This window comes from Heterocephalus glaber, unplaced genomic scaffold, assembly GCF_053883595.1.
Source record: "Heterocephalus glaber isolate CG9 unplaced genomic scaffold, H.glaber_assembly_v1.0 deba00001689, whole genome shotgun sequence".
In the NCBI taxonomy this organism is placed as follows: domain Eukaryota; kingdom Metazoa; phylum Chordata; class Mammalia; order Rodentia; family Bathyergidae; genus Heterocephalus; species Heterocephalus glaber.
The window spans coordinates 7,521,797-7,548,360 of NW_028258414.1; the positions used below are offsets into that span (position 1 = coordinate 7,521,797).

General features: G+C 56.0%; 1 protein-coding gene across 2 annotated transcripts; it reads left to right on the forward strand.

Moving 5' to 3' along the window:
- The first annotated feature begins 4,513 nt into the window (after positions 1–4,513).
- On the forward strand, positions 4,514–26,248 carry Plekho2 (pleckstrin homology domain containing O2). Of its 2 annotated transcripts, none has more exons than XM_004855647.3 (6): positions 4,514–4,650; positions 10,562–10,711; positions 15,003–15,119; positions 20,519–20,623; positions 22,133–22,231; positions 23,753–26,248. In XM_004855647.3, the coding sequence occupies exons 1-6, from the start codon at positions 4,639–4,641 to the stop codon at positions 24,782–24,784; spliced, it is 1,515 nt and encodes a 504-aa protein (XP_004855704.2). In that variant the 5' UTR covers positions 4,514–4,638; the 3' UTR covers positions 24,785–26,248. The 2 variants fall into 2 exon arrangements, with proteins under 2 accessions (XP_004855704.2, XP_021092740.2); XM_021237081.2 differs by lacking the exon at positions 4,514–4,650 and adding an exon at positions 4,937–5,092.
- The last annotated feature ends 316 nt before the right edge of the window (positions 26,249–26,564 follow it).

Consider the following 26,564-nt stretch of genomic DNA (forward strand, 5'->3'; position numbering starts at 1 on the left):
CCCCTTCCCCCGTTCTGGGGCCGACTTCCTAGCGCAGGCCTCCCGCTTCGCCCCCTGCGCTGCACGCTGCTGCCCCCGCGTGGTCAGAACCCAAGGAGGATCCGCTTTGCTCCCGGTCTCCTAGACTGGCTTGAAACCAGCTTGGGAGGCCAGGTCTCAGGACAAAAAGTTTTCTTTTTTCCTCCCTCCCTACCTCTTTTCTTTTTTCGGTACCGGGGATCGAACTTGGGTCCTTGCGCTTGCGAGCCAGGCAGCAGAACCACTGAGCTAAATCCCTGGCACTCTTCCTTTCTTTTTTGTTGTCGTTGTTGTTGAGATAGGGTCTCGCCATGTAGTTCAGACTGGCCTCGAACTCATGGTGATCCTCCTGCCTCAGCCTCCGGAGACCGTACGGTTATCTGATGTGCTGTCCTTCCCTAGGGGGGCTGTGTGCAGCCCCTGGCTCGGGATGTACAACAGCAATGACATCGACATCAGCCCAGGGCCGAATCGCGCGCGATGCTCTAAAGAGTCTCCCCTCCGCCTGAGGATTCTTTTCGGGTTTTGCCCTCAGAGCTAGCAGCATCTCCTCCCCCTCTCCCTGGATTACGGGTCAGAGCCTCTAAGTCTTCAGTGGAGTTTGGGCTCCACTCTGCCCCCTACCGTCCATTCAACAAACAGCAGCAGGTGGGCTGTTCCTCTTAGAACAGAGCCCACAGACCTTCCTTCCACTGGGAGCTCAAGCCCACCGCTCTCCCTTGGTCACGTGGCTTCTCTCACTCGGGCTTCCTTGGTGTTCTTGAACATCCTAAAACCCTGTCCGAGCAGGGGTGTGGTGGTCCATGCCTGGAGCCTCAGCTACTCAAGAGGCTGAGGCAGGACAATCCACTGACCTCAGAGGTTTGAGGCCAGCCTGGGCAACAGGAACAGAGTCTCCCTACCTTCATTTCAAAAACAAAGCAACAGCCTTTTCCTGATCCGGGCCCTTCTCACTTGCTCTTCCCTCTACATAAAATGTTGTCCCTTTTCCACCCGCATTTTTGTGTAGCTCTTGTCCATTTTCCAGATTTTAGCTGAAACACTCTTCAGAAAGGCTTCCCCCAGCACATTCACCAGATCCAAAATGGGTCCCTAGCCAGGCATGACTGGATATACCTGTAATCACAGCGTTCTGGGAGGCTGAGGCAGGAAGATGGCAAGTTGGAGTCCAGCCTGGCCAATTTAGTGACTTACTGAGACTATGTCTCAACATAAACAATAAAAAAGATCCAGGGATGTAGTTTAGTGTGAAGGTCCTGGGTTCAATCCCCAATACTGCAAAAATAAAATAAAACAGGCTCTTGTTACTACTGTGTGTGCGTGTGTGTGTGTGTGTGCGTGTGTGTGTGTGTGTGTGGTACAGGGAATGGAACGCAAAGCCTGATGCTCCTGAGGGAAGTGCTCTACCACAGAGCTACACCATAGCCTCTGCGGTTACTTTTTTTTGGGGGGGGGTACCACTGAGCTAAATCCCCAGCCCTACTTTTGTTTTTTGAACTTACTTCCATCCTCCTGCCTCAGCCTCCTGAGCTCTGGGATTACAGGTGTGTGCCACCATGCCCAGCTTTCATTTTATTTTATTTAGTACTGGGATTAAACCTAAGTCCTCCTGCATGCTATGTAAGTGCTGGTCTTTCTTTTCTTTTTCTTTTTCTTTTTTTTGGTACTGGGGATCGAACTTGGGTCCTTGCGCTTGTGGGGCAGGCGGCAGAACCACTGAGCTAAATCCCGGGCCTCTCTCATGCTGGTCTAAATCCCCAGCCTACCTGCTTTCTATCTTTTCTTCTTTCTTTTCAGAAATGACAGGGTCTCACTAAATTGTCCAGGTTCATCTCAAACTTTTGATCCTCCTGCCTCAGCCTCTCAAGTCCCTGGGCTTACAGGTGTGTGCCACAATGTCTGGGGTCTCTACTGTCTCTTGAATCTGTCCCTGTGATCCTCATAACCCCTGCCCTGGTTCCTGAATTTCTGGAACAGTCTTCTACTTAGAGGACTTCCCAGTCTCTCTTAGCTTGGACACTCCGTTCTGCACACACCAGGTATGAAAATAAGCCTGTAAAATGCAAATGAGATTGTGTTACACCCTGCTTCAAGCTTCAGTGGCTCCCTGCCACTTGCAGGAGGTATTTAAAATCCCTTAGATCAGCACTCAAGGCTGTTCGAGCTCTCACTCCTGCTGTCTCCGGGCATCATCTTAAAACTCACTGTTCCTGCCCACGATGCTTATGATTATACAAAAACTGCCTGAAGTCCTCCTAACCAGTCAAGGTGCCCTAGAAATTCTCACTTTTGCTTTTTTTTGGTTTTTTGGGGCTCCGGGGATTGAACTCGGGTCCTTGTGCTTTCGAGGCAGGTGGCAGAAGCACTGACCTAAATGCCCAGCTCACTTTGCTTTTGTTTTGAGACAAGATCTTGCTATGTAGTTCAGTTTGGCCTTGAACTCACTATGTAGCCCAGGCTGGCCTCAAACTAGTGTTGATCCTCCCGCCTCAGCCCACTGAGTGCTGTGATTACAGGTGTGCACCATCATGCCCAGCTAAAATTATATTTTGTGATAGAGTCTTGATAAGTTGCCTAGGCTATCCTTGAACTTTCCATCCTCCTGCCTCAGCCTCTTGAATAGCTATGGAGCCAGGCTGAAATAAAATATTTATGTTGAATATACACGTGATGTGGAGGCCAACAGCCAAAGGGCCAGCATGTGGCAGGTGAGGAAACCGAGGCCAGAGTGGTTATCATGGGTTCATTCCCAAAAGTTGCAGAGCTGGCTGGATATTGAAATCCATTTGAACTCACTACCCCACCCCAAATAGACTGCTTCAGTGTAACAACACAGACTCTCTAGTTTCCTGTGAGTAGAACCTGAATTTCCACATGCATGATCTTTGGAGTCTTCAGGCCACAGGTGTGACACTGCTCTACCCTGAAAACCGAGGGCTCTAAGAAATCACCGATATGCTGGCTTCCTCAGAGCTTTCCCTCTTTGCTTTTCTTGTTGTCGTTACTGTTGTTAGTTTGTAGGGTTGTTTTGTGGTTTTTTTTGTACCGGGGATTGAACTCAGGACCTTGTACTTGCAAGGCAGGCGAAGTGCCAAGAGCTAAATCCCTGGCCCCCTGTTAGTTTGTGTTTTGAGACAGGGTCTCACTATGCAGTTGAGGCTGGGCTTGAACTCACTATGTAGCCCAGGCTGACTGGAACTCAAGACGATCCTCCCGCCTCAGCCCCCCAAGGGCTGGGATTACAGGAGAGCACCATCATGCCAGGCTCCTTTAGGTGAAGGAACCCAGGACCAGACATGAAGGAAAAGGCCTTCCTCCTTCCCTCTTGGCCCTGGTGCCCCAGGCTGCCCTCTTCTCCACAGGGCTGGAAAGGGCCTGGGAGCCAGAGGGCGGACAGCAGGGAGTGAAAAGAACCCTCTGTCCACTGGCACAGCTGCTGCCATGGCAGCCAGAGGCAAAGGAGGTCACCATTGATCCTATGGGCGCTTCATTTGCTGCGCTGTGGCCTGCGGCAGGGCCACAGCGGGGCTGTGCTGGAGGGGCCCATGCAGCCCCTCGTTCTGTGCCTCTTGTTTCTCCAATGCAGCTGAAACCCCTCCCTGCCAGGCCCTACACTCCTACACTTGATCTTAGCCAAAAGGCCGAGAAGCGATAGGCCTTACACTCCTTCCACAGCGCTGCAAGATGGAGAGGCTGTGGAGTCGCCCGGGGATGTGGGATGTACAGAGAGGTGTGCAACACCCGGGGAAGGCAGGAGAGCACCGCGTTTGGGGACTCGGGAAAGCCAGGGATCCCCAACAAGGACCCCAGGTCCACATCTTCCTGTTACACGACCCTCTGGACCGTGACCAGAGGTCCTGCCCCGCCCGGCCCCGACCAGCCGGCCTAGCGCCCGCCCAGAGGACCAGGCCGTCGCCACGCGGAGGCGCTGCTCTGTGCACACATCTGGGGGCTCTCGGCACAGCTGGGTCGGTACCGACGACCGGGCCCAATGAGTCAGGAGGCCGACGCAGCATCAGCGGCCAACTCCTCTGGGAGCACCGAGTCGGCCCTGGCCCGGGCCCCGCCCTCGGGCTCCGCCCGCGCCTCCCCCGCCTCCCCCGCCTCCCGCCTCAGCCTCTGAGCCGGAAGCCCCCGCCGCCGCAGACCCCCGGAGCCCCTTCCTAGTTCCCCTCCCTCCGCTGGTCCGGGAAACCACTCTCACCCTCCCCCCGCCCCGCCCTCTTCCTCCCGCTCCAGCCCCGCCCTGCTGGGGGGGGGCACCCGCCAGTCCCCGCCCATTTCCCCACCCAATCCCCCGCCTCCGCCTTTGCTTCTTCCACCCGAGGCCCTGCCTCCAGGCCCCGCCCTAAGCCCCAGCCGCCAGGGCTCCGCCCTTGGCCCCCTCCCCTCCTCCCTTCACGCCCACTTCCCTCTTGGGTCCTGCCCGGGCCCCGCCCCCGACCCCCGGAAACCTCTCCCCGCCCGAGGCCCCGCCTCCTCGAAGTTTCTTGGGCGCCCGGCGGCCGGCGGGACAGAGCGTAGCGAGCCGCCGCCCGGCCCGCGCTGATGGATCCCGTTGAGCCCGCGCGGACCGGGCAGTGAGTGGCGCGGCGGCCGGACCTCAGCGCGCTGAGTGCCATGGAGGAGGAGGTGAGGGCCGGGCCGGGCGCCTCAGAACCTCTCTTGGGGTTGGGGTCCCGGGCTCAGGCCCTGGCTGCTGCCCGCCCCCTTCCCCTCGGCCTCCGACCCCCGGGCCAGTGTGGGCGGATGGGGCAGGGGCAGGGGCAGGGGCGGGTGGAGGTCGGACCGCGCCCTCCCTCTGTGCGCCTTCGCCTCTTCTCACCTGCTGTGGGGAAGTCGCGGTGGTTGTTGTCCCCATTGGGGTGATGAGGAGACTGAGGCCCCGGCGAGTTCGGTGACTGCCGAAAGCGGCCTGGTGGCTGCGCCGCAGCCCCGTTTCCGTTGAGCCGGGCGTTTCAAACCCAGGGCGTGTGCTAGCGGGAGGTGGCTCCGGGGTCCCTAGCCCAAGGAACCCGAGGTCGTGACCCTGCCCGTGGCAGGAGGACTGAAGAGACTGCTTTCTTCTCCCGATGTAAGTCCCTGTGAGTCCCCTCTCCCTTCCCTACCCCACATCTGAGTCAGGGCCCCTGCCTTCCCCACATCCCTGGAAGGGCTGGATCTTCGCTGCCCCCGAGCCTCCCTCTACCCTCCGAGGACACCCTGAGGTGGGGTCAGGTACTCTGTGACCTCTACCCTTTGCATGCATAGGGCAAGCACTTCACCTATATCTGTGGAATAAACAAGAGAGTAACTTTTCTTATCCCTTAGATGGTTCCCAGCTTCTGCTTTTCCAAGCCCCAAGGAAGGGGATGTATGTGCCTGGATGGGTGGGGACGAGAGATGAAGCCTTCCCTAGTAGGGCAGCCCTGGCCAGCTGGGGAGCTCTGAGTGGACTAGGCTGCCTGTGTCCCTGTCCGTGTCCACCTCCCTACTTCCTGGGGCCACAACCTGGGAGAGTAGGCTGCCTCTTCCCTCCAGGCCAGGCCTGCATTTCTGTGGGATGGTAGATAAGTCACTTCCCCTCTCAGCCCACGTTTCCTCTTCTATTAAAACAGGACCCAGGGCCGGGGATTTAGGTCAGTGGTTCCACCGCCTGCCTCGCAAGCACAAGGACCAGAGTTCAATCCCTGGTACCAAAAAAAACCAAAACCAAAACAAAAAAATGGGACCCAGGCTCCTCCCCAGCCTACCTCCGGCTGTCCTCTCAGGGTAGCGGGCAAAAGCAGACCACTTTGATTTGTTGTGGTTTCTTTCTTGCTATCACAGGTTGGGGCTGCCCGGGAGGCCCCTCCCCTGTTCCTGGGGGATATGGGTCGGGATCACCCCGTCTCCTGATCTGCTCTGGGCCCCCAGTTAGAGGAAGTTCTCCTGGGTCCTTCTGGGCTCAGCTGGGCTCTAACCCTTCATCTTGCTACTTCAGACTCCCAGATACCTGAAGCTCAAGGAATACCCTGTCTTCCCCAGTTCTTCCTCCCAGCCACCAGCCCTCACCCACACAGCCAGGGGCTCCCTCATCCTCTCCCTCCCTTTGGCATCCTCCACTTCTTCCAGTAGCTTCCCCTTGTTTTTCTAGGCCTCATCCTCTCTTAGACCACCTCTCTCAGCTGCTCTTTCCTGTGACCCCCAGCCACCCCATCATCTCCCTTCCACAGGGCTGCTTTCAGCCCTCCTGCTCGCTTAGGGCTACCCTGCACCCAGACCCCTTCAGCCCCAGTGACCTCCCGTGCAGTGCGCTGTCATCCCTGTCAGCCTGAAGCTTGTGAAGAAGTGCTGGGCTGGGCCCTGAGCATCTGCCCACCTGTGCCCTCAGTTTCCCCATCTGTACACTGAGAGGGGCTGGGGATCTGGGAATGTGAGGAAAACTCAGGGGAAGTGTTGCAGCTGCCGCTGGAGAACAGCTGGAAACCTCAGGTCTTCACTTCCTGTGTCTCCCCCCTGCCCTTCCCCTAGCTGGTCATTTGCCCTGGTTCCAAGCTGCCCACTTGCTGTCACCCAGCTTGAGATAGGGTGGGCAGTGTCCTGTCCCAGCACTGGTGTTGGGCTAATCTCTTTCTCTTTCTGCACTTGATCTTAGCCAAAAGGCTGGAAAGTGCTTTCCTTTTCTGGGGTATACTTTCTCTTTCTGTAGTGAAGGAGGAGGGACTTTGATTCCTGGTTTCCCTTTCCTTCTCTGGGCCAGGTAGGCTTCCCTTCCCTTCTCAGCCTCACCTTCTGCAAGGGCTTCCCCCACTAAAACCAGCAGAGTGGTGGGACAAGGGATCTTCTCCCAACAGGGGAGACCCATGCAGCCCCCAGACTGGAGCTGTCTGTGTGTGTGGCCCCCATCAGACTGGAAGTTCCCGAGGCAGAGTCTGTGCCTCCTGGAGGGTTCTCAGGAGAGCAGGGTCAGAGCATCCCTGGGCTTAGTCTAAAGGCAAGTGTCATCATGAGCTGCCTGTGATGTGGGGTGCCAACAAGATTGCTGCTTCTATTCTGTTGTTGGTTTCTTTGAGACAGAGTCTTGGTATATATTCCAGGTTGCCCTTGAACTCAAGGCTATCCTCCCGCCTCAGCCTCCAAGTAATGGGATTACAGGTGTGCACTACCATTCCCAGTTTGAACAACAAGGCTGCTTCTGCTGGTCTCTGTCATAACCTTGTGGTTTTCCATCTGTTGTCTTCGATGTCCAGGGTCAGGGTGACCTGGGTTTTTTTTTTATTTTTGATTTTTTTTTTTAATGGATGACCCAGAGACCTTCCTGTGTCAGACTTAGGGGAGCCAGGGTGGTGCCTAGGGTGTCAGGAGCTGCTCAAGGTGGGTGGGAGAAAGCCTGCCAAGGATGGATGGGAGGCGAGGGGGTACAAGAAGAGCAGTGGTCAGCTGGTCAGTGAGAGGCGAGGAGGCCGAGAAACTGGGCTGAGCAGGACAAAACCTCTCCTGTGAACCCTGCCAAGGGGCGGGGCTCCTTGTTAAAACTCCCTGGGGCTTAGCCGGACCCCCTGGAGGGAGGCGGTCTGAGGGCCAGGGATGGAGCTGGACGAAGAGTGGAGGCCTCCAGCCAGGCGCCCTTAGGATGGCTGGACTTTGCTGCAACCATCCGCAGCCCCTCGGTTGTCTTGCCCTTCACTCCCATGGGTCCCACCCATCCTCCCAGGCCTTGGACTGACCTCTCTAGCTAATCCAGACATGGTGTTCCCGGCCACTGTGCTACAACAGCCTGGAGGTGACATGATCAAGGCCCAGGGCTCCAGCATTGGCCCCAGAGCTTCCAGTTTGGGGGATGTTTTCAAGTTTCAGCAGCTGGTGGGGCTGGGAAGCTCACAAGTGGAGTGAGTTGGGAAAGGGGTGTGAGGTCTCCTGAGTGGGTGGGACCCCAGAAAAGCAGGATACAAGCTTGGAGCTGAGAGGCGGGAGATGCAGCAGTAGCTTCCACCACTTAGTTTAAGAGAGGCATTGAGGGCCTCAGCAGAACCAGGATGCCGGAGCTGCTGAGAGGAGGGGTGTGCATGTGGCGGGTGTAGGGATGGGGGTTCCCATTGTGCGGAAGTTGGTGCTTGGTTGGATGGGTGAGCCTCCCCTTGTTGAAGGGCCCTGGGGTCCCCCATTCCCCTGGACAGGGCAGCTCATAATTGGCCAGGCCCTCACTTCCTCCTTCCTGCGCCCAGGAAGACTGCTTGGACCATCTTGCTTCCCCATTTCTCTGCCATTGACAAGTCAGGGAGAGACTCTGAGGGGGCTCCCCACATCCCTGGAGCGCCTGGAAGTCAGGCCAGCATCTGAGGTCCAGAAATGCCTTGTCCAGATGAGCAGCTGGACTCAGCAAGAGGGTCCCTGAGAGCTAGAGGGTGTGGCAGTGACAAGAATGACGGCAAGGACAACTGCTATCTCCTAGGTTTAGGTATTTAGGTTTCCAACAAACTGCTTTTCCCGGCTTAGCTTCATTCAGCCAAAAATGTTCATCAAGCACTTAGGCGCTATCAAGGCATTGGGGACAAAACCAAAATCTCTGCCCCTAGACTCATTTCTTACAACAACCACTGCTAATATCTCCATGTCGTGGGTACACCGAAACCTAGATGAGGTAGTTTGTCTCCCATGTTCATGACTTGGGGTCTAAAGCCCAGACTCCCAATCGCCAGAGTGTATAACTCCGGGAGGTGGCGGTACCTTGGGGACAGCCAGGCTGGGGCTCCCCTGCCCAGGTAGAGCTGGGAAGCCAAGTCTGCCCTGCCCCTGACAACTCACCACTTATCTCTGCCTGGGCTCGTCTTCTGTAGACAGCTGTGGCCGCAGGCCATCCCTGGGGAGGGGCGTGGCTCTTTTAACCCAGCCCCTTTTCTGCATTTTATGTAAATTATAATGTAATCAAGATGAGTCAGGGCCAATTTCCTTCTAACATCCTCTAGATTCGGACATGTTCTTGACACCCTCTCCCCCATACCCCCTTTTGCACTCCACTCCCTACCCTGGGTACCAGTGAGGGAGGCAAAGTGCTTAGCAAATGGGGTGTATTTTTATTTTCATGCATCTAAGCCCATCTGGTGGGCATGGACTTGGACCAGCTGCCTGGGCAGGTAACGCATGGAGCACAAGATACTGTAGCCACCCCAAGGCTGCAGGGTGGCCACCCCATCCAGGATGTGGCTTCAGTTGAGTGCCTCCGGTGCCAGCCTGTGGTTGAAGAAGAAAGGGATCTTGGAGCCCTCACCAGATGGGCGTCGGCATGAGAGTCCTGACTGGAGTGGGACGAGGACTGTGCAGCCTCTGCTTTGGGTCAGGAAGCGTGAGGGCTGCATCTGGGTCCTTGCAGGGTGGGGTGCAGAGGCAGAGTGCTCTTCAGCCTTCCCGATCCCTCCCATCCTTCCTATCCCTGCTGAAATGTCCTTTCTTCCAGCAGGCCTTTCAGGGGCCCCCCGCCCCCCCCAGCTAGTCCCCACTGTCTTCTCACTGGCCCCTGTTTCCATCCTTGGGGGCATCTTGCACTGGTTAATGTGTTTGTGTCAGGTGTTTTTTTGTTTTGTTTTTTTTTTTGTACCGGATCGAACTCAGGACCTTGTGCTTGGGAGGCAGGTGGCAGCACTACTGAGCTAAATCCCCAGCCCTGTCAGGTGTTTTTTTATTCAGCTCCCTCTTTTCCCCAACTGTGAGCTATACAAGGGCAGAGGCAGCATTCATTTGATTCTCGGGCAGCTTGAGCACCCTGGATGTTTATTGACTGGCTGAATGAACACAAGGAGGCGGAAGGGTGGAGTGGGAGAAACAAGGGGTCAGAAAGACCTGCTTTGAATTCTGGCTCTGTCTCTCCAGTTGGGTGACTGTGGCAAGTCCTGTCTCCTCTGAGCTTCATTTTGCTGTGACATGTGGATAACGGTGCTGGCACTTGGGAGAGGAATTGTCAGGGTTAAACAAGACTGTGGATGTGAGATGCAGTATGGTGGCCTAATGGAAAGTGGCTATTAGCCACTTTAGCTGCTATTAGTCAGTCATCATGTCTCCTCTTTTCTTTTTTTGGTACCAGGGATCCATCTTGAGTCCTTCCACTTTCGAGGCAGGAGACAGAACCACTAAGATAAATCCCCAGCCCAGCTAAATCCCCGGCCCTCCTCTTTTCTTTTTTCTTTCTTTCTTTCTTTCTCTTCCTTCCTTCCTTCTTTTTTTTTTTTTGGTGGTACCGGGGATCGAACTCAGGACCTTGTGCTTTTGAGGCAGGCACGGTGCCACTGAGCTAAATCCCCGGCCCCTTTCTTCCTTTCTTTCTGACGGGGTCTGATTATGTTGCTCAGGATGGCCTTGAACTCACAATCCTCCTGCCTCTGCCTATGTAGTAGCTAGGATTACAGGCCTGGGCCACGGTACCCAGCTTGCTGTTATTTTGGATAGTGCATTAGGATTGCAGGGAACCTCACACAGGAAGGCATTGTTAGGTACCCGGGACAGCCACACATCCCTTGTGCAGCCTGTGGAGCATGTGGCCCTGTGGCAGTGGCCTTCACACCATGTCCTGGTGCTGTCTGTCTTGCAGGGCATGAAGGAGGGTTGCGAGAAGCCTCATGGAGCACGGACAGCAGACAAGTCTGGTTGGATCAAGAAGAGCAGTGGGGGCCTCCTGGGCCACTGGAAAGATCGCTATCTGCTCCTCCGTCAGGCCCAGTTGCTGGTCTATGAGAACGAGGTGAGGATAGGCTTGGCCCTGATGCAGGGCAACCCTGGGTGAGTGCTGATCTCTGCCAGGTCTCTGTGTGTGACATGGGACAAATCTAGTATTGCTGGATAGAGCTCACTGACCCATAAGTACTTATAAGCATGAGTCTCCTCAACTGTCTACCGGTGTGCAGAGCTTCTGGCCCCTGGGCAGGGTTCTGTATAAGTAAGTCCTCCAAAAAACTGAAGCCTGCTCCTTTCAGCAGTGGCAGCAGAAATACTGACACTTCATACTTATTTGGAGCTCTTACCTATCTCTCTCTCTCTCTCTTTTGGTTTTTTGAAATAGGGTCTCACCATGAACTGGCTTTGAACTCATTATGTAACCCAGGCTGGCCTCAAATTTATGGCAATCCTCCTGCCTCAGCCTCCCATGTGCTGGGTTTACAGGTATGCACCACCACGCCCAGCCATACTTCTCTGAAGATGTGAGAGTGCTCATCCTGTTACATTTTTTTTTTTTGGTACCGGGGATCAAACTCAGGTCCTTGCACTTGTGCAGCAGGTGGCGAAACCACTGAGCGAAATCCCCAGCTCATCCTGTTACATTTTATAGAAGACGATCTGAGGCTCAGGGTGGCAAAATGACAGTGAGTTCATCATCTCAAATGATTAGAGGACTCAGGTCTAAAACCACCAACAAGTAAACTCCGAAACCTATTTTTGGTGGAGTTTCTTTGAAATATGTTAAATATTCTCTGCCTTCTTTAACAGAAGATGCTGGCCTAAACTTACTCTTTCCCTGGTGGCCCGGAGTCACTTGTCAGTCTAACCTGTACCACCAGACCGTGCTTCTAGCTTTTCTTTCTCCTTCATTGTGAAGCTCCCAAGTCCCACTTCTTTTTTTGGGGGGCGGGGGTACCGGAGATCGAACTCGGGTCCTTGGCCTTGTGCACCAGGCGGTGAAACCACTGAGCTAAATCCCCACCCCTCAGGTGCCACTTCTGCAACGGTCCTCATGTCTTCCTGCTTCAGACTCTGACTCTCCTGGTTCCAGCAGATTTGGGATGAGCATAACTAAGGACGCTAAAATTGTGCGCAGCATCAGTTAGAGCTGGCGCAAGACTGAGGAGGAACTTTTCCCTGTAGATGTGGGGTGGGTCCTGGGCTTGAGGCTATCAGAGAAGGCTGTCAGGGCTGTCACTGTGTGCCTCTGACAGCTGGGACACAGAAGGGCAGCGGGCAGGCAGAGCCTGCCTCTTCCTTATCAGTCTGTCCCAGCTTCCCTGAGTGTATCCTGGGAAATTCCTCAGTGTCCCAGGCAGAGACTGACTGGGCAGCCTTGCTTGAGTGTTCACGGAGTTGCCTTGAGAAGCTCCTGACTGTCCCGCCTGAGTCCCTGGGTTCCTGGAGTTGGGGTGTCGGGAAAGCAGCAGGCAGAGGGAAAGGGGATGAGGGTGCCCAGGCAGCCCCCCAGATGTTCTGTACATGTGCCGCAGCTGGGAATGTGGCTGTGAGGGATATTTTTATAAATAAAGGGGGTTGTCAAAGATTCCTCCAGTGTCAGCTGCCGCGAAAGTGGAGTGACAGGCGCCCAGCTGTCAGCCTGTTAGGTGCCACCAGATTTATCCTAAACTGCTTTCCACATCTGGCCGCAGCTGGGAAGCAGGAAGGACTTCATGTCTCCAAAAAGAAAAATCCAAATCACACTTTTTGAAAAAAATGATCACTATTTAAAAAAACTTCAGCGTCACCTCAAGAACTTAGCACTCAGGGATAGGGAAGCCCGGCCCAGGAGTGGGAATTGAGAAATGCTTATTAGCTCAATTCCTCTTTCTGATGTAAGGATTCAGGCGATTGCAGTGCGGACAGCTCTTGGCTGTTTCTCTGCTGTCAGAGAGGCTGATGTTCCAAAGATGCTGCCCCCGCCCAGTGCCTGCTGCTTTATCCAATTTTCTGAGCTGCAGGAGGGCCCGGGTGATTCAGCATTTTGGGGGGAGAGGAGACCTGGGCAGGGACTTGGATGGTGGAGGACTGACTCTGGGTTTGGGGAGGTCTTGTGCATGAGGGGCAAGCTGCTCTCGTGGGAGCCTCCCTCCCCAGTGCCCAGGGAGCAGGGGACTTCCTAGGGTCTCACTCTGGTCTTTTGTGTGTTCCTCTCAAGGGCTGCCTTCTGTTGGGCCCCGTATGGGGCACAGAAAGGGGACAGATACACACAGAATGGGGTGGAGAGAGCTGGCCAAGCAGGGGTGGGTCAGCCTGTGCTTGTCCATAGCTGGCTCTGAGGCCCTAGCACCTAGTAGGTCTCTGTCCATGGCAGGTGCTTTGTGGGTGTTTGTGCCCCAGCAGGAAGTGATGGGAGACCCTAGGGAATGGGAGACCCTAGGGAATGAGAAGTCTAAGAACTGCAATTGTGGGGGGTTTCAGGAGGCTTCTCCAAACAGGAGGCATTTCTGGCCATTGTGTTTTGTGGAGGAACCTAGGAGGGATTGGAGACTCGAGGTTAGAAACGGACACAGGGAAGCAAAAGTGAGAAGTGATAGCTGAGTGAACCTGCATGGAGAGATCAGGCCCCCCCGCCCCGCCCATCTGTTCCCCTTCCTGTGAGGGCCAAAGAGAGAGTAGATCAGTGGTTATCTGCCTTAGCTGTATAATCATCTGCTTTAAAAAATACTGAGGTCTGGGGCTGGGGATTTAGCTCAATGGTTCCACTGCCTGCCTCAAAGCAAGCGAGCAAGGACCTGAGTTCATCCCCGGTACCAAAAAACAAACAAGCAAATAAAAAATACTGAGGTCTGGGTTGTTGCCTAGGCATCAGAGATCCTCATTATCTTTGGTCTGGGATGTTGCCTAGGCATTAGGCTCTTTAAAAGCTTTAGGCCACTACTGGGTGTGCTGCAGCACACTTGTAATCCTAACACCCAGGAGGCTGAAGCAGGAGGATTGCCACAAATTTGAGGCCAGTCTGGGCTGTTTAGTGAGATCCTATCTCCAAAAAAAGCTTTATGTGGGCTGGGGATTTAGCTCAGTGGCACCATACCTCCTCGCTAGTGCAAGGTCCTGAGTTCAATCCCTGGTACCAAAAAAAAAAAAAAAAAAAAGCTTTATGCTACCAAGATTGAGAATTTATGGTGAACTGTAAACTTTCTCGTACATCATGTCTCGTAGGAATCACCCGGAAGATTAGGTAATATTCAGATTTAGCAGGATGTGGTGGTGCATGCCTGTAATCACAGCACTTTGGGACACTGAGGCAGGAAGGTTGGAAGTTCAAGCCCAGCCTGGGCAACTTAGCTACTTACCAAGATCCTATCTCAAAATAAAAAGTAACAAAAGTCCCAGGGGTTGTAGCTTTTGCAGTTCTGACTGCAAAAGGCCTATGTCCCTGCGTTTCTGATTCGATAAGGATGGGGCCAAGGAATTTTCATTCCTAGCAAGTTCTCAGGTGGTGATGCTGCTGGCCAAGGTGCCTCACAGGGAAGACCTGGGTGGGATTGAGAAGGTGTTCATCATGCCACGACTCAACTTGGGAGGAGACTGGTGTGCTGGCAGGGATGTAGGTGGGGGGCCTGCCCCGAGTTGGGACAAATCTCTTCCCTTCCAGCCTCTTGCCTGTGAGTCTCTGGTGAGACTGTAGACATTTAGGGTCTTGTGAAGCTCCAGGAATCAGGAAGCTGCTTGGCGGACAGGCACCGTTGGTAGAAGGAAAACCCTGAAGTCCCAGGACTGGTGGGTAGTGGCTCACCTGGCGCCAAGGCCTCAGAGTGGCAGCTGGGGCTTGGTGGGATGCCTGGAAGTGAGCCTCCACCCTTGGTGGCATGTGGTTCAGGCACCAGCCATCCTCCCCAGCCGGGGCTAACAGAGGAAGATGTTGGGTGAGGGAGCCACCTCAGGATTGCTGCTGCAGGCAGGATGTGTGGCCCCAACCGTGCCTTGTCTACGCTGCCCTCTGCTTCTGTGTTCTTGGGACCCCTCCCTGCCCCATTCTGTGACAGACCCTTGTCCTCTCCCAGGTGACCTCTTCCACAGATCCCTGCCTGGCTTCTGGGCCTGCACAACCCCAGGGACCCTTTCTAAGCCTCTCCTCTGGCCTTAGGCACCTTAGACTCAGCCCTCAGCCACCCCCTCTTTCTTATCTGGATGGGGAACTCGAAGGCATCCCTCTAGCCAGCGCAGACTGGGCCCTGGCCACTTGCCAGGGTCTTGGCAATATGGCAATGTGGTATCCCCTGAGTGGAACCAGTGCCTGAGCCGTGGCCTGGTGTCTGAGGGTCCTGGTGGGTCTGGGTCTCATCACCAGGTGTCCCTTTGTCTCTCACTAGGATGAGCAGAAGTGTGTGGAGACAGTGGAGTTGGGCAGCTATGAGAAGTGCCAGGACCTCCGTGCCCTCCTCAAGCGGAAACACCGCTTTATCCTGCTGCGATCCCCAGGGAACAAGGTAAGGAGAGGCCTGCTGCCGCACCCTCCCTCCAGCCAGGCTCTGCTTGGGAAGAGCATGCCTAGGGTGGAGCCAGGCTGGACCCCTCAGCACAGCCAGTGGCTTCCCCGTTGGTGTTGGTTTGAGGCTGCAGCCTGGTAGCTGCCAAAAGTTGGACCTTCTGCCTCTTTTGTCTTGAAGGCTCCCAGGGCCTGTTTGATGAGAGATGTGCTTGAGAGGTTCCTTCTGGGACATGGTCTCTGGTCGGCAATACTGCCCTGGTGGGAGGTGGCCCGGCCCTGACCTGAGCTCTGCACACAGGAGGTCCAGGCTGAGGCCGGGGAGCTGTGGACAAGGCCTGTGGAGCCTTGCTGGGTGGGCTCTCTCCTCACCTTCCTGGGTGCACAGCCGGGACCCCCAACCCCCGGTTTCCTCTCTTGGCTGTAGCCAGGGAAGGTCGCTTGCCTGGGAGACTGCTCCGGTGCCCATGCTGCCCGCTGTTCTTCCCATTCTTCCCAGGTGGGCGGGGAGTCTGGCGGTGGACAAGGCGCACTTCACAGACATCAGAGGGAGTTTAGGGTGGAGGCTGGTGGTACCACGTCTGCCGCCAGCTCCTGCCACACCTCGCTCCAACCTCTGCCTGTCACGCGGAGCCTCAGCATGGCTGAGTCACACAGAGGCTGGGGTTTGAGGAGCAGGTCTGGTCTGGCCTGCTGGGGCCACTCTTCTCTCTTAGATACAGGGCCAGCGGCCCAGAACTCTGTGGTCCCTGGGCCTCTGGAGAAGACCATGAGTTAGCACAGGGCCAGGGATTTAGCTCAGTGGTTCCTGCAGCTGCCTCGAAAGCACAAGGTCCCCAGTTTGATCCCTGGTACTAAAAAAAAAAAAATCAATTACTGATTAGCCCAATGCCCTGCTCTGCAGGGGGCGAGGGAGGACAAAGAAGCCACCAGGACAGCAATGGGGGCCTTGGAGCCATGGCACTGAGGAACTGGAGGATGTACCCCAGGGTAGGGACCACATTAGTGTGTCCTTGGGATCACGGGGCTGGGCCTGGGGACTCTGCCTCTGGTGCCATGTGTGTCTTTGTTTGAGAGAAGCAGAGGCCATATGTGTCTGGCCATGTGTGTGCACCCCAACATAATGCAGGCCGTCTGCCCCGCTGTGTGTGTACTCCTTTATGTGCAGGGTGTCTGCCCCACCTCGCGTGCAGTGCATATCCTCCTTGCCATGGTTCTCTCAGCATCTTTGTGTGTGTGTTCATGTGGAAGTGGGGCTTTCTGTCCCCTGCCCGCGCTGGTCTGTGGGGCGCCTCCTCTCCCAGCTCTGAACACCACTGGTGGTGGCCTAGGTGGGTCAGCCCAGCTCACGGCGGAACGTCACCTTCAGAGTCTGTTTGTGCAGCTGCATTCTCAGCATCTTTGGCCAACACCCTCCTCCCAGCCTCAGCCCTGCCCAGAGTTCAGGTCCACTCTGAGTGACTCGGTACAGGACAATCAGGAGATGGGGCTGTGGAGACAGTGGTGGTGGCCAATGGGGGGAGAGAAAGGCACACTGGCTCCAGTTCAAGGCGCTCCTGACCCTCGGCCCCCTGGCTCCTACAGAGTGGCGCCTGCCCGAGGCCCAGTGTGGACCTGGCCCGGAGTACTGCAGGGCTGGGATCCTCTCACCCGCCTTTCCCAGCGCCGTGGGTGTTCTCCGTCCCCAGTGCGGCCTCCAGCCGGCCTGGAGGTCATGTGACCCTGGCTGTCTGGTCCTGAGGCCGCCTTTTTTCCCTTCTAATCAAATAAACAAAGACTCCAGTGTCTTGCAGCCCTACTCCCCCGCCTCCCCATCCCCACGCCCCTGCCCGTGAGGTCACAGGCAGCCGCTGCCAGGAAGCAGGGTGGCCACTGCTGGGCCCTGCTGCCCCACTGATCTTGGCCAGCCGGGCCCTTTCCTCTGCCCTGCTGCCTCTTCCCCTCCCGCCTTTTCCTCTCAGCCATTCTGCCCTTCCCCCTTTCCCAGGCTGGAGGGCCCATTCTGTGGCTGGTCTCATTAGCATCCAAGCTCCTAGCTGACCTCTGTGCCCGGGCTTCTTGGAAGGGCTTGTGCTGGACCTGTGTAGCCATTGGTAGCCGATCAAGCTGAGACTTCTTGGGATTTCTTCTGATTGTCCCTCTTTGATCCTGGCTCACCAAGATTACAGGTGCCTCAGGTGGAGGAGTTGGGACTGCAACTTTATAGTCCCCCTCTGGGAGCCCTGGGCTGGCACAGTGGGGCTTTCTGAGGCCATTTTCCTCTCAGGGAGCTGACACCACATGGCCGCTGGCCGCAGGGGAACAGGCACAGTGTGAGCCGCTCCAACAGTTCTGCTGTCATCCCTTTGAGGCCCAGAGGAGTGGAGAGTAAAACTTGGCCTCCTGACTCTCCGGCCCAACCCCTGTACCCGCAGCCACTGACTTCAGACAAGTGCTTCCCTGCTCCTGGGTGCCACTGCCTGTACTAGCATGGGCCGTGCCATCTCGGAGCCCCTGAACAGGAGCAGCACTGGGGTCAGAGGGGTGGCCCCAGACCCCTTCCCCACCATGGGGCTGGGTGGCCTTTGCAGTCCCCGGGTGCACTGCAGTCCCTCCCCCAGCCATAGCAGCCCCAATGGCCAGGATGAGAGGCTGTTGCCAAGGTGTCCTGGGGTTTCTGACTTAACTGCAGATTGGCTGCCAGGATCGAATTTACCCTGGTCATGCAAATGAGCATTTGGCAGTGCCTGGCCCGGGGGTGGGGGGGGGTGGGCAGGGCTCCGTGTGAGGAGGAGGCTGTGTAGCCAAGAGGAAGTTATATAATGAGGATGCTGAGGGGCCTGGCCAAGTGCACCCTGGAGTTATGTAACTGGGAGAGCAGAGAGAGAGAGAGAAGGCGGCAGGGCTGGGCAAGCTGGAATACCAGCAGAGGGATGGAGGTCTCGTGGTCAGAGGGTGGGCATGGGCCCCAGATGGGGCGAGGGAAAGAGCCTCGGGCTGTCATTCATTTATGGCCATTCAGTAATGGTCATTCAGTAATGGTTTACCAAATACCTACTGTGCGCAAGCCCTGGCTTTCATCCTGTTTAATTCCCTCAGCATTGTTTTGTAGCTGGCAGTGTTATCCCATCTCACAGATGAAGAAGCTGGGACAGTTTGTCCAGAAGGAAGAAAGCTGCTTTAGTTGCTATCACTAACCATTCACTCCGACCCAAGTCAGCACTGTATTTATTTATTTACCTTGCAGTACTGGGAATTGAGCCCAGGGCCTTCGCACTGAGCTACATACTCAGCACTTTTTTTATTTTTTATTTTGAGACGGGGTCGGGGTCTTGCAAAGTCGCTAAATTGACCAGTTTAAGGTCAAACTTGGGATCCTCCTGCCTCAGCCTCCCAGAGTGCTGGGATTACAGACATGCACCACCACACCCAGCTTCTAGATTCATCACTTTAGATACATTTTTTTAAAAAATTTAAAAATTGTGGTTGGACACATGTAACAAAATTTACCATCTTGCTAGGCATGGTGGTGCCCTTCAGAGGCTGAGGTGGGAAGATCATGAGATTAAGGCCAGCCTGGGGAACATAGTAAGACCCTGTATCAAAATTTTAAACATTGGGCCAGGGATTTAGCTCAGTGGTGCTGCCGCCTGCCTCACAAGCGAAAAGTCCTGAGTTCGATCCCTGGTACCAAAAAGAAAAAAAATTTTTTTTAATTGTCCTACCTGAACATGGGTGGCATGTAGTTCTGTGGGTGTTAAATACATTAATAATGTGATGCAGCCACCACCACATCCATCTCCAGAACTCTTTTCATCTTATAAACCGGAAACTGTTGCCTATTAAATGCTAACTCCCCATTCCCTCTTCCTCCAGCCCTGGGCAACCACTATTCTGCTTTGTGTCTCTGTGATTTTGACTGCACTAAGTACCTCATGGGTGGAATCATACAGTCTTTTTTCCTTTTTTATTTTGAGTTCAGGCTGGCCTCAAACTTGCAAGGATCCTTTTGCCTCAGCCTCCTGAGTGCTGGGATTACAGGCGTGCCCACCACACCCAGCAGTGTCCTTTGTGCCTGCTTATTTCACTTAGTATGACTTTTTCAAGCTTTGTCCTGTCCATGTTGTAGCATGCGTCAGAATTTCCTTCCTGTTTGAGTCTGAATAATATTCCATTGCAGGTCTATACTACATTTTGTTTATCTACTCATCTGTGGACGCTTAGATGGCTTCCACCTTTTAGCTATTGTGAATAATGCTGCTGTGAACCTGGGTATATAAATTAGACACATCTTTTATTTTTATTTACTTATTTTTTTTTTGGTACCCGAGATTGAACTCGGGTCCTTGTGCTTGTGAGGCAGGTGGCAGAACTGCTGAGCTAAATCCCTGGCCCCACATCTGTTATTTATTTATTGTTTTGCAATGCCAGAGATCCAGTGCAGGACCTGTGCATGGTAAATGTACTCTGCCCCAGAGCTGTACCCTCTGTCTCAGCTACATCAGTTTTTATTAATGATCTTCTCGTGCCGGAGGCAGATTGCAGTGGTATTCTCTTTTACAAATGAGGAAACTGAGACCCAAGGTCAGATGGCAACGAGTGGTAGATGGCCCGGCTCAGCAGCCCGACTGCCCTGTCTAGTGCATGAGGGGCCCTTTGTGTCCGTGCTCCCTTCTCTGGGCCTGGGCAGGGAGGCGGCTCTGGGCTGCCCTGTGATTCTGATATGGGCACTCCGAGCTCTTGTCTGTGGGAAGGGACCCCTGCGTGGTGGCCGAGGATCAGAAGAGATTGCTTTAGTCCACCTTGGACAAGCATCATCTCATCTGGTGAACCCCACTTTCTTCATCTTTGTGATGAGGGGGTTGGTGTCCTCTTTACAGTCCAAGATTCAAGGGCAGAAGCGAGACCCTGGGTCCGCAGGAGTCGGGCATGTTTTTCAGCCAAGGCCAGGGCTGGGTGTGGGGCCCACCGGGGACCCTAAGTGGCCTCGATCCTGTCTCCTCTCTCCTGCTCACCCTGGCCTGGGTGTAGACCAAGACTGTTCCTTCTTTACAGAGCAGGAAGTGCAGAGACCAGGCAGCCAGCCTGGGGGGCCTTCTCTGCCAGAACTTTCTCACCCCTGCGCCCAGCCCCTGGTGTCAGACCTGCTGTGGGGTCATTTTGGTTTGACTATGGGATCTGGGGTGGGAAGCTTCATGAAGACCACAAAAGTGCTGGGCATAGTGACACCTGCCTATAATCCCAGCACCCGGGAGGCCAAGGCAGGATTGCCATGAATTCGAGGCCAGCCTGGGCCACATAGACTGTCTCAAAAAAAATCCACAAACAAACAAACAAAAAGCCCAGCAAAACAAAACAAAGCTACCCCAAAGTCAAGCCCTGTGAAATATCTGTGATCCACCCCACCCATCTCCCTTGCAGGTCAGTGACATCAAATTCCAGGCACCCAGCGGGGAGGAGAAAGAGTCCTGGATCAAAGCCCTCAATGAAGGGATCAACCGAGGCAAGAACAAGGCCTTTGACGAGGTGTGTCGCAGCCCTGTGGCTATGTTCCTTGGGCCCAGGTGGCAGGCAGTGACCGTGCCCCAGACTCCCCCATGATTTTGTCACTGCTAGAAATTCTGAGGTATCTGGGGGTATCTCCTGTAATCCTCCTGAAACAGTCTCTCAGAGTGGGGGTTGGTGCCCTTTAGAGATAAAACTGAGCCACGAGGGAATTAAAAGGTTTAAAAGCAGTGACACCATGCTCAGCATGGTGATACACATGCCTGCAAACCCTAGCACTCTGGGATGCTGAGGCAGGAGGATCAAAGGCTAGTGTCCAGTCTTAGCAAGACCCTGTCCTAAAATAAAAAAATGAAAAAGGGCTGGGGATGTAGCTCAGTGTAAAGGCCCTGGGCTCAATCCCCAGTACCACAAAACCCACAAAAAATTTGTCAGTGGTGGGGTAGAATTGAACTGGTTGTAGCCTCAGGGGGCAACAGCAGGTGGCCCAGGCCCCAGAGCCCGGGGCGAGCAGGAGCTCCCTTCCCAGTTTGGCCATGAAATCCAAGCCACCTGGCTGTGAGCCTCTAGCCCACAGACATCAGCCCCACCCTGTAGAGGTGCCTTGGGGAGCAACGGCTATGATCAAGCGGGGTTGGGGGGGTGTCCCCTGATGAGTTTCTTTCCTTGTTGTGGTGCTGGGGATTGAACCTAGGGCCTCGTTCTTTTTCCAGGGCCTTTTTCTTTTGTGGCCTTCATACTCACTGGCCTTAGCCAGAAGCAGGTGCCCTGCCACCGAGCTATATCACAGCCCATTTATCTTGGGCATCATAGATCCTTAGCTACTTGGGTTAAAATGGACATGGGGCCACCTTGAATGAGACCTTGATTTGCAAAAGATAAGATTTGAGGGTGACAACCTTCGTAAGCAAGGCCTGTGGCTCTTGTGTTCTCTCCTGTCACTGTCCTGCTCTCCCTTCACTGCCCAGGGCATGGCTCCTATTTTGGCAGAGAGGATGATGGGTGGCCACATTGTGGGAACTGGGGTGACCACAGGAGCCATGGCCTGGGCCTCAGCGGAGTCTCAGCAGTGCAGAGGAACAGAGACAGCTGGAGCCCGTCAGGCCACAGCACTCCCACTTCCTGGGAGGGATATGCCACCTCAGGCTCCCACCTGTTTTCATCCCTTTCCTGGCCCTCAGAGAGGAGCTGCTGTTCTCCAGACTCCTGGGCCCAAGGGCAGAGGCCCAGCTCTTTCCTGGGTGTCCCCAGGGCCCAGGAGAATGGGCGAGGCCAGGGCAGGCAGTACTGTGTGGGTTACGGCACCAGGGGAGCGGGGTCTGGCTCCTGTCCAGTCCCCAGCAAAGCCCCAAGGTGGCCTCCAGACTGCTTAGATAACTGCAGTCATACAAGGAGTCAGGGCTGGGGGCCCCTTGGGCAGAGAGGCTGAGGCAAGGGGGCAGCTGCTGTGAGGATGCGGGGCGCCTCGGGTACCTCCCACTCCACCTAAGGCCTGGCGGGTGCACTGACCTGCTTCCCTCTCCTCCTCAGGTGAAAGTGGACAAGACCTGCGCCCTGGAGCATGTGACGCGGGACCGGGTACGCGGGGGCCAGCGGCGGCGGCCGCCCACCAGGATCCACCTGAAGGAGGTACGGTCTTGCCCTCAGCATGGACAAGGGATGACAGTGAGCCTGAGGCCTCAGCTCCTCAGTGGCAGCCAGGCTCGGGATGACCCCTTTCCTGAGGACGCCAGGAGCTGGTGCTCACTGAGTGGTGAGCCTGCAGTGGCAGAAAGGGCAGTGGCAGCACCTGTGTTGTATGTGCTCAGGGTGTTGTTGTCCCCAAGGCCATGGTCTTGTTCATTTGGGGTCCACACACTGGGCAGAGTTGGCCACAGGAAAACTAAGGCCCATGAGGTGAGTCTGCCCCTCAGAGGTCTGCTTCCAGCCGGAACAAACCTGTCCACGGACAGGACGGGGTGAGCTGGCAACCAGGCTGGACAGCTCAGGGTGGATGAGTGGCTCTGTCTGTGTGGGAGGCTGGCTGGGAAGGTGGGATTGGGGGAGGAAGCTTCGATGCAGAGTTGGGGATGTGATGGAAGATTCCTTCCAGAGGTCAGTCTGAGGCCTGGGCAGGGTGGGTCAGAGTGAGAGAGGGAAAGGCAGGCGGCCAGGAAGGAGTGGGAGACTGGCCCTCCAGGCCCAGGAGTGGGAAGAGGTTGGCTGATGGGAGACATGAGGAGCAAGAGCCACCCAGTTTGTGCCTTGGTACTGGTGGACAGAGCAGGAAGGTGCCCTGGAGCCTGGGTGGAGGGAGGCCTGGGTGCAGAGAATTTGGGAGACAGTGGGTAGGGGAGGGTGAAGGAGGGGAGGAGCCTCTTTCAGACCAGTAGAGCTGACAGATGGGGCGGGGGGATGGCTGAATAAGAGCTCAGCCAGTGCAACGTTTGGGCTGGAGAGGGGAGCAGCTAGCAGCAGCCAAGGAAGAGACCGCCAGAGAGGCAAGGGCCTCCCGAGGGACGGGCACAAGACCCAGGGCCATCAGCCAAGTGACAAGGGCGGGCCTGAGGAAGAGGCAGCACGTATTCTGAGAGAACTCAGCTTAGGGCTCTTATGAGATACAGAACCGGGGGTGCCCTGGAGAGAAGGGGCCTTGGGCAGGAGGCACCCCAGGCCATTGGAGGGTTTGTTTTGAGACACACCGGCCTGTTCTTGTCTGTACCTAGGGAAGAGGAGCCTGCAGAGGGAGGGGTGAGGAGCCTGAGAGCAGGAGACCTGGACAAGGAGGGGGCCCAGCCTGGGAGGAGCCTCAGAGAACCCAAGAGGGAGGAGGGGGTGGCTCTCCTGGTCTCCGGTGATTCAGGGTGGGTATTGGCCTGATCTCTTGGTGCATGTGAGAGGAATGAGGGTTCCAGCCAGACCCCTCCATCTGAGGGATTGTGGGAGAGGTCTCCTGCCTGCCCGGCCCCACTCCATGGCCTCCTGGGCTCCCTGAGAAGGTCCCTGTGGGCCCCTGAAGTCGGTGTCGCTGTTTCCCTTTCACCTGTGCCCTGGACCACAGAATGAGCTGCTGAGGGGCTCTCGGGTGAGAGAGCTGGAGATGACTTGGGGTACCTGCATCAGATCCAGTGGCAGTAGCCAAAGTGACACCTGGATCTTGTCTCCCCACAGGTCGCCAGTGCAGCTTCCGATGGGCTTTTACGCCTGGACCTTGATGTGCCAGACAGTGGCCCACCAGAGTTTGTGCCCAGCAGTGATGTCAGTGCGGCCCAGCCCCAGCCCCGGGCGGCACTCATGCCTCCTACCAAGCCTTCCCCAGAGTCTGAGACCACCAGCCTCTGTGACAGCGTGGAGCCCCCTGCCGCGGAGAGGCCCCCAACCCCCATCTCAGCAAGTGCCGAGGCCCAGCCTGAGAGCCCCTCGGACTCCAAGAACCCCACAGAGGAGGACAGTGGGTCTGAAGAGCCGCCCATCAACACCTTGGCTGACAAACTGAAGGTGAGCTGGGAGAACCCCAGCCCCGAAGAGCCTGCTGCTCCTAAGGAGCCCCCTGCTCCCCCGAGTGTGGAACTGTCCCCTGGGCCCTGTTCGAAGACTTCAGACGCCCCCCGCCGGGAGAGTCGGAGGCCCCCCACACCTCCACCCAAGATCTTATCGGAGAAAATGAAGGCCTGCTTGAGCCGGGTGGAAGCTTCTGGGCCCACCCAGAGTCTAGGGACCCCTGAGCCCTCAGCCCCCACCGCTGCCCACATTTCTGTGAATGGTGTGGATGATGGGCCCGAGTCCCCCAAGCCCTCCCCAGATTCGGGCACCCCAGGAACTGCTCCAGAAGAGGCAGCAGTGTCCCTAGCACAGCCTCACCAGGACCTATTACCTCAGTTCCATCCCCGCTGCTCCTCCCTGGGGGACCTGCTTGGAGACGGCTCCCAGCATCCTCGGCGACCCAAGAATCGGCTGTTCCGAGCCCAGCTGGAGGTGCAGGTGGCCTCAGAGCAGACAGAGAGACTGCTGAGCGAGGTGCTGGGCAGCCAGTCACCCCCGGCAAACACCGAGACCCTGCTGAGCCAAGCTGTGGAACAGCTGAGGCAGGCCACCCAGGTCCTGCAGGAAATGAGGGATTCAGGAGAGCCTGGCCAGGAGGCCCCCTGCCTCAGGGAGAAGCGGAAGGAGCTGGTGATGCTGTACCGGAAGAGTGCTCCCTAGGCTGTTCAGGCCCGGCCCTGCTGAGCAACAAGCAACGTGCTCTGCAGCCCGGGCACTAAGAGGGCATTGTGTGAGTAGGATTTGGCCAGGACTGGACCTTGTATCCTGCCAGTCTGCCCAGCTTGGTGCCAGGGACACCCGAGTCACTGTGTGGCTCTCTGGTCTGGCCGTGCCCCGGGGCTCTGGGCTGCGGCCGGGAGCACATGCTCAGCCTGAGTGCCTCAGAGTTGTTCCACACCATCCCAGGGCTCTGGCACTGTGCTGGGGGCTCTGGGGGTGGCATGGCCTCTGCTCCCCACCCCTAGTAGTTTACATTCCTGACTTCCGAATAGACCACAGCTGAGCCCCGGTCTCCAGACACCCTGGGCTGACCACCTCCTCCCGCAGCTGCAGTTTCCTGGGCCCAGCTTCAGGGCCGGCTGGGTCTAAGCCGGTGGGAAGCCTCTGAGTGAGGAAGCATTGGCTACCTTGAGGCCCTCCGTGTGCCTGCTTCCTTTCCTAGGGCCCTGTCCCTTTGGGGCTGTGACTGGAGGCTCAGGTCTGGGGGATTCGGGGAGAAGAGGAACCCACGGGTCTCCTGGTTTAGTCCACTCCTGGACCAGCCTGTGTTCAGCCTTGCATACTCTGGAGGACTGGTGTCACCAAGCAGACAGCTGTGTGTAACTCATCAATTCAGGCTTCAGGATGCCCTCCCCGTCCTGTGCTTCCCTGGTGAGATCCAGTGGGATCTCTTGGTTCCTCCTTGGCCCAGACTGCTGTAGTGTCCCAGTCATTTCCTCACATGCTGCCCCGAGGCCACCCCCAGGCCCAGGCCCCTGGTGGGCTGCCTGTCCTTATTTCCCATTAGGAGGAGCCTTTTCTCCCCATGTTGCTCCCTTCCCAGTGCCCTCTCTGTCCCGTCCCTGGCTCTGGGAGCACCTGTGGGCCTGGGGTGGAGCCTGGCTGGGGGGCAAGTGTGTGTTGGGGGGCAGACCCGGAGGTCTCTGCATGTGCACTTTTGTTTACTAGAGGAGAAGGAGATCACTGCAGCCTGTCCCGGCCTTTCTGTCACCAGTCGTGCCCACTGAGCCCTGCCAGTGCAGGCCACCGCCATCCTTGCTGTACTGTCACCTTGTTCTGGGAAGTTGTGGACAGGGGAGGAGGGGCAGACGTGAGCCACACTGCCATGGTTCACACCCCCCTAGCAGCCTCCCCAGGCCGAAGTCTTCCTGTCCCCTGTCTGTCCTGTATGAGAGCAGGAGCGTCACCAGGTGCTCACTGTCACATGAACCTTGCCACCTTCTCTTAGGAAGAACCTTGCTCCACCAGCAAACAAGTCACCTGGATCTAAGAATTGGAGCCTTGGTGTCCCCTGTCAGATGGTGGCCGGGTGGGGCTGCCTTCCACCTCCTTGGGGAGGAGGCAGTGTCTTTTGCTTATGAAAAGCCTTTCTTGAAGTTTGGCAATAAATCCGTTTTTATGGAACTCTTCTGCCCCAAGCCTTTTTATTGATGTGGGAGTAGAGTAGGTGGGAGTTGGTCAGTGGTGTCCCTCGTCCCCATAGTTGGGCCGGAAGCCCATAGAAGGGTTGTGGTGCCTTCTATTCTCAGCCAGTCCTGGTAGAATTCACACTCTACCTGTTTCCAGGAGCTGGGATTGAGTGTCATAAGGAACAACAGTTTCCCTTTTTTTTTTTTTTGGTACCGGGGATCGAACTCGGGATCTTGCACTTGCAAGGCAGGCGGTGGAACCACTGAGCTAAATCCCAGCCCAGTTTCCCTTTTTAAAAAAAATTTTTTTG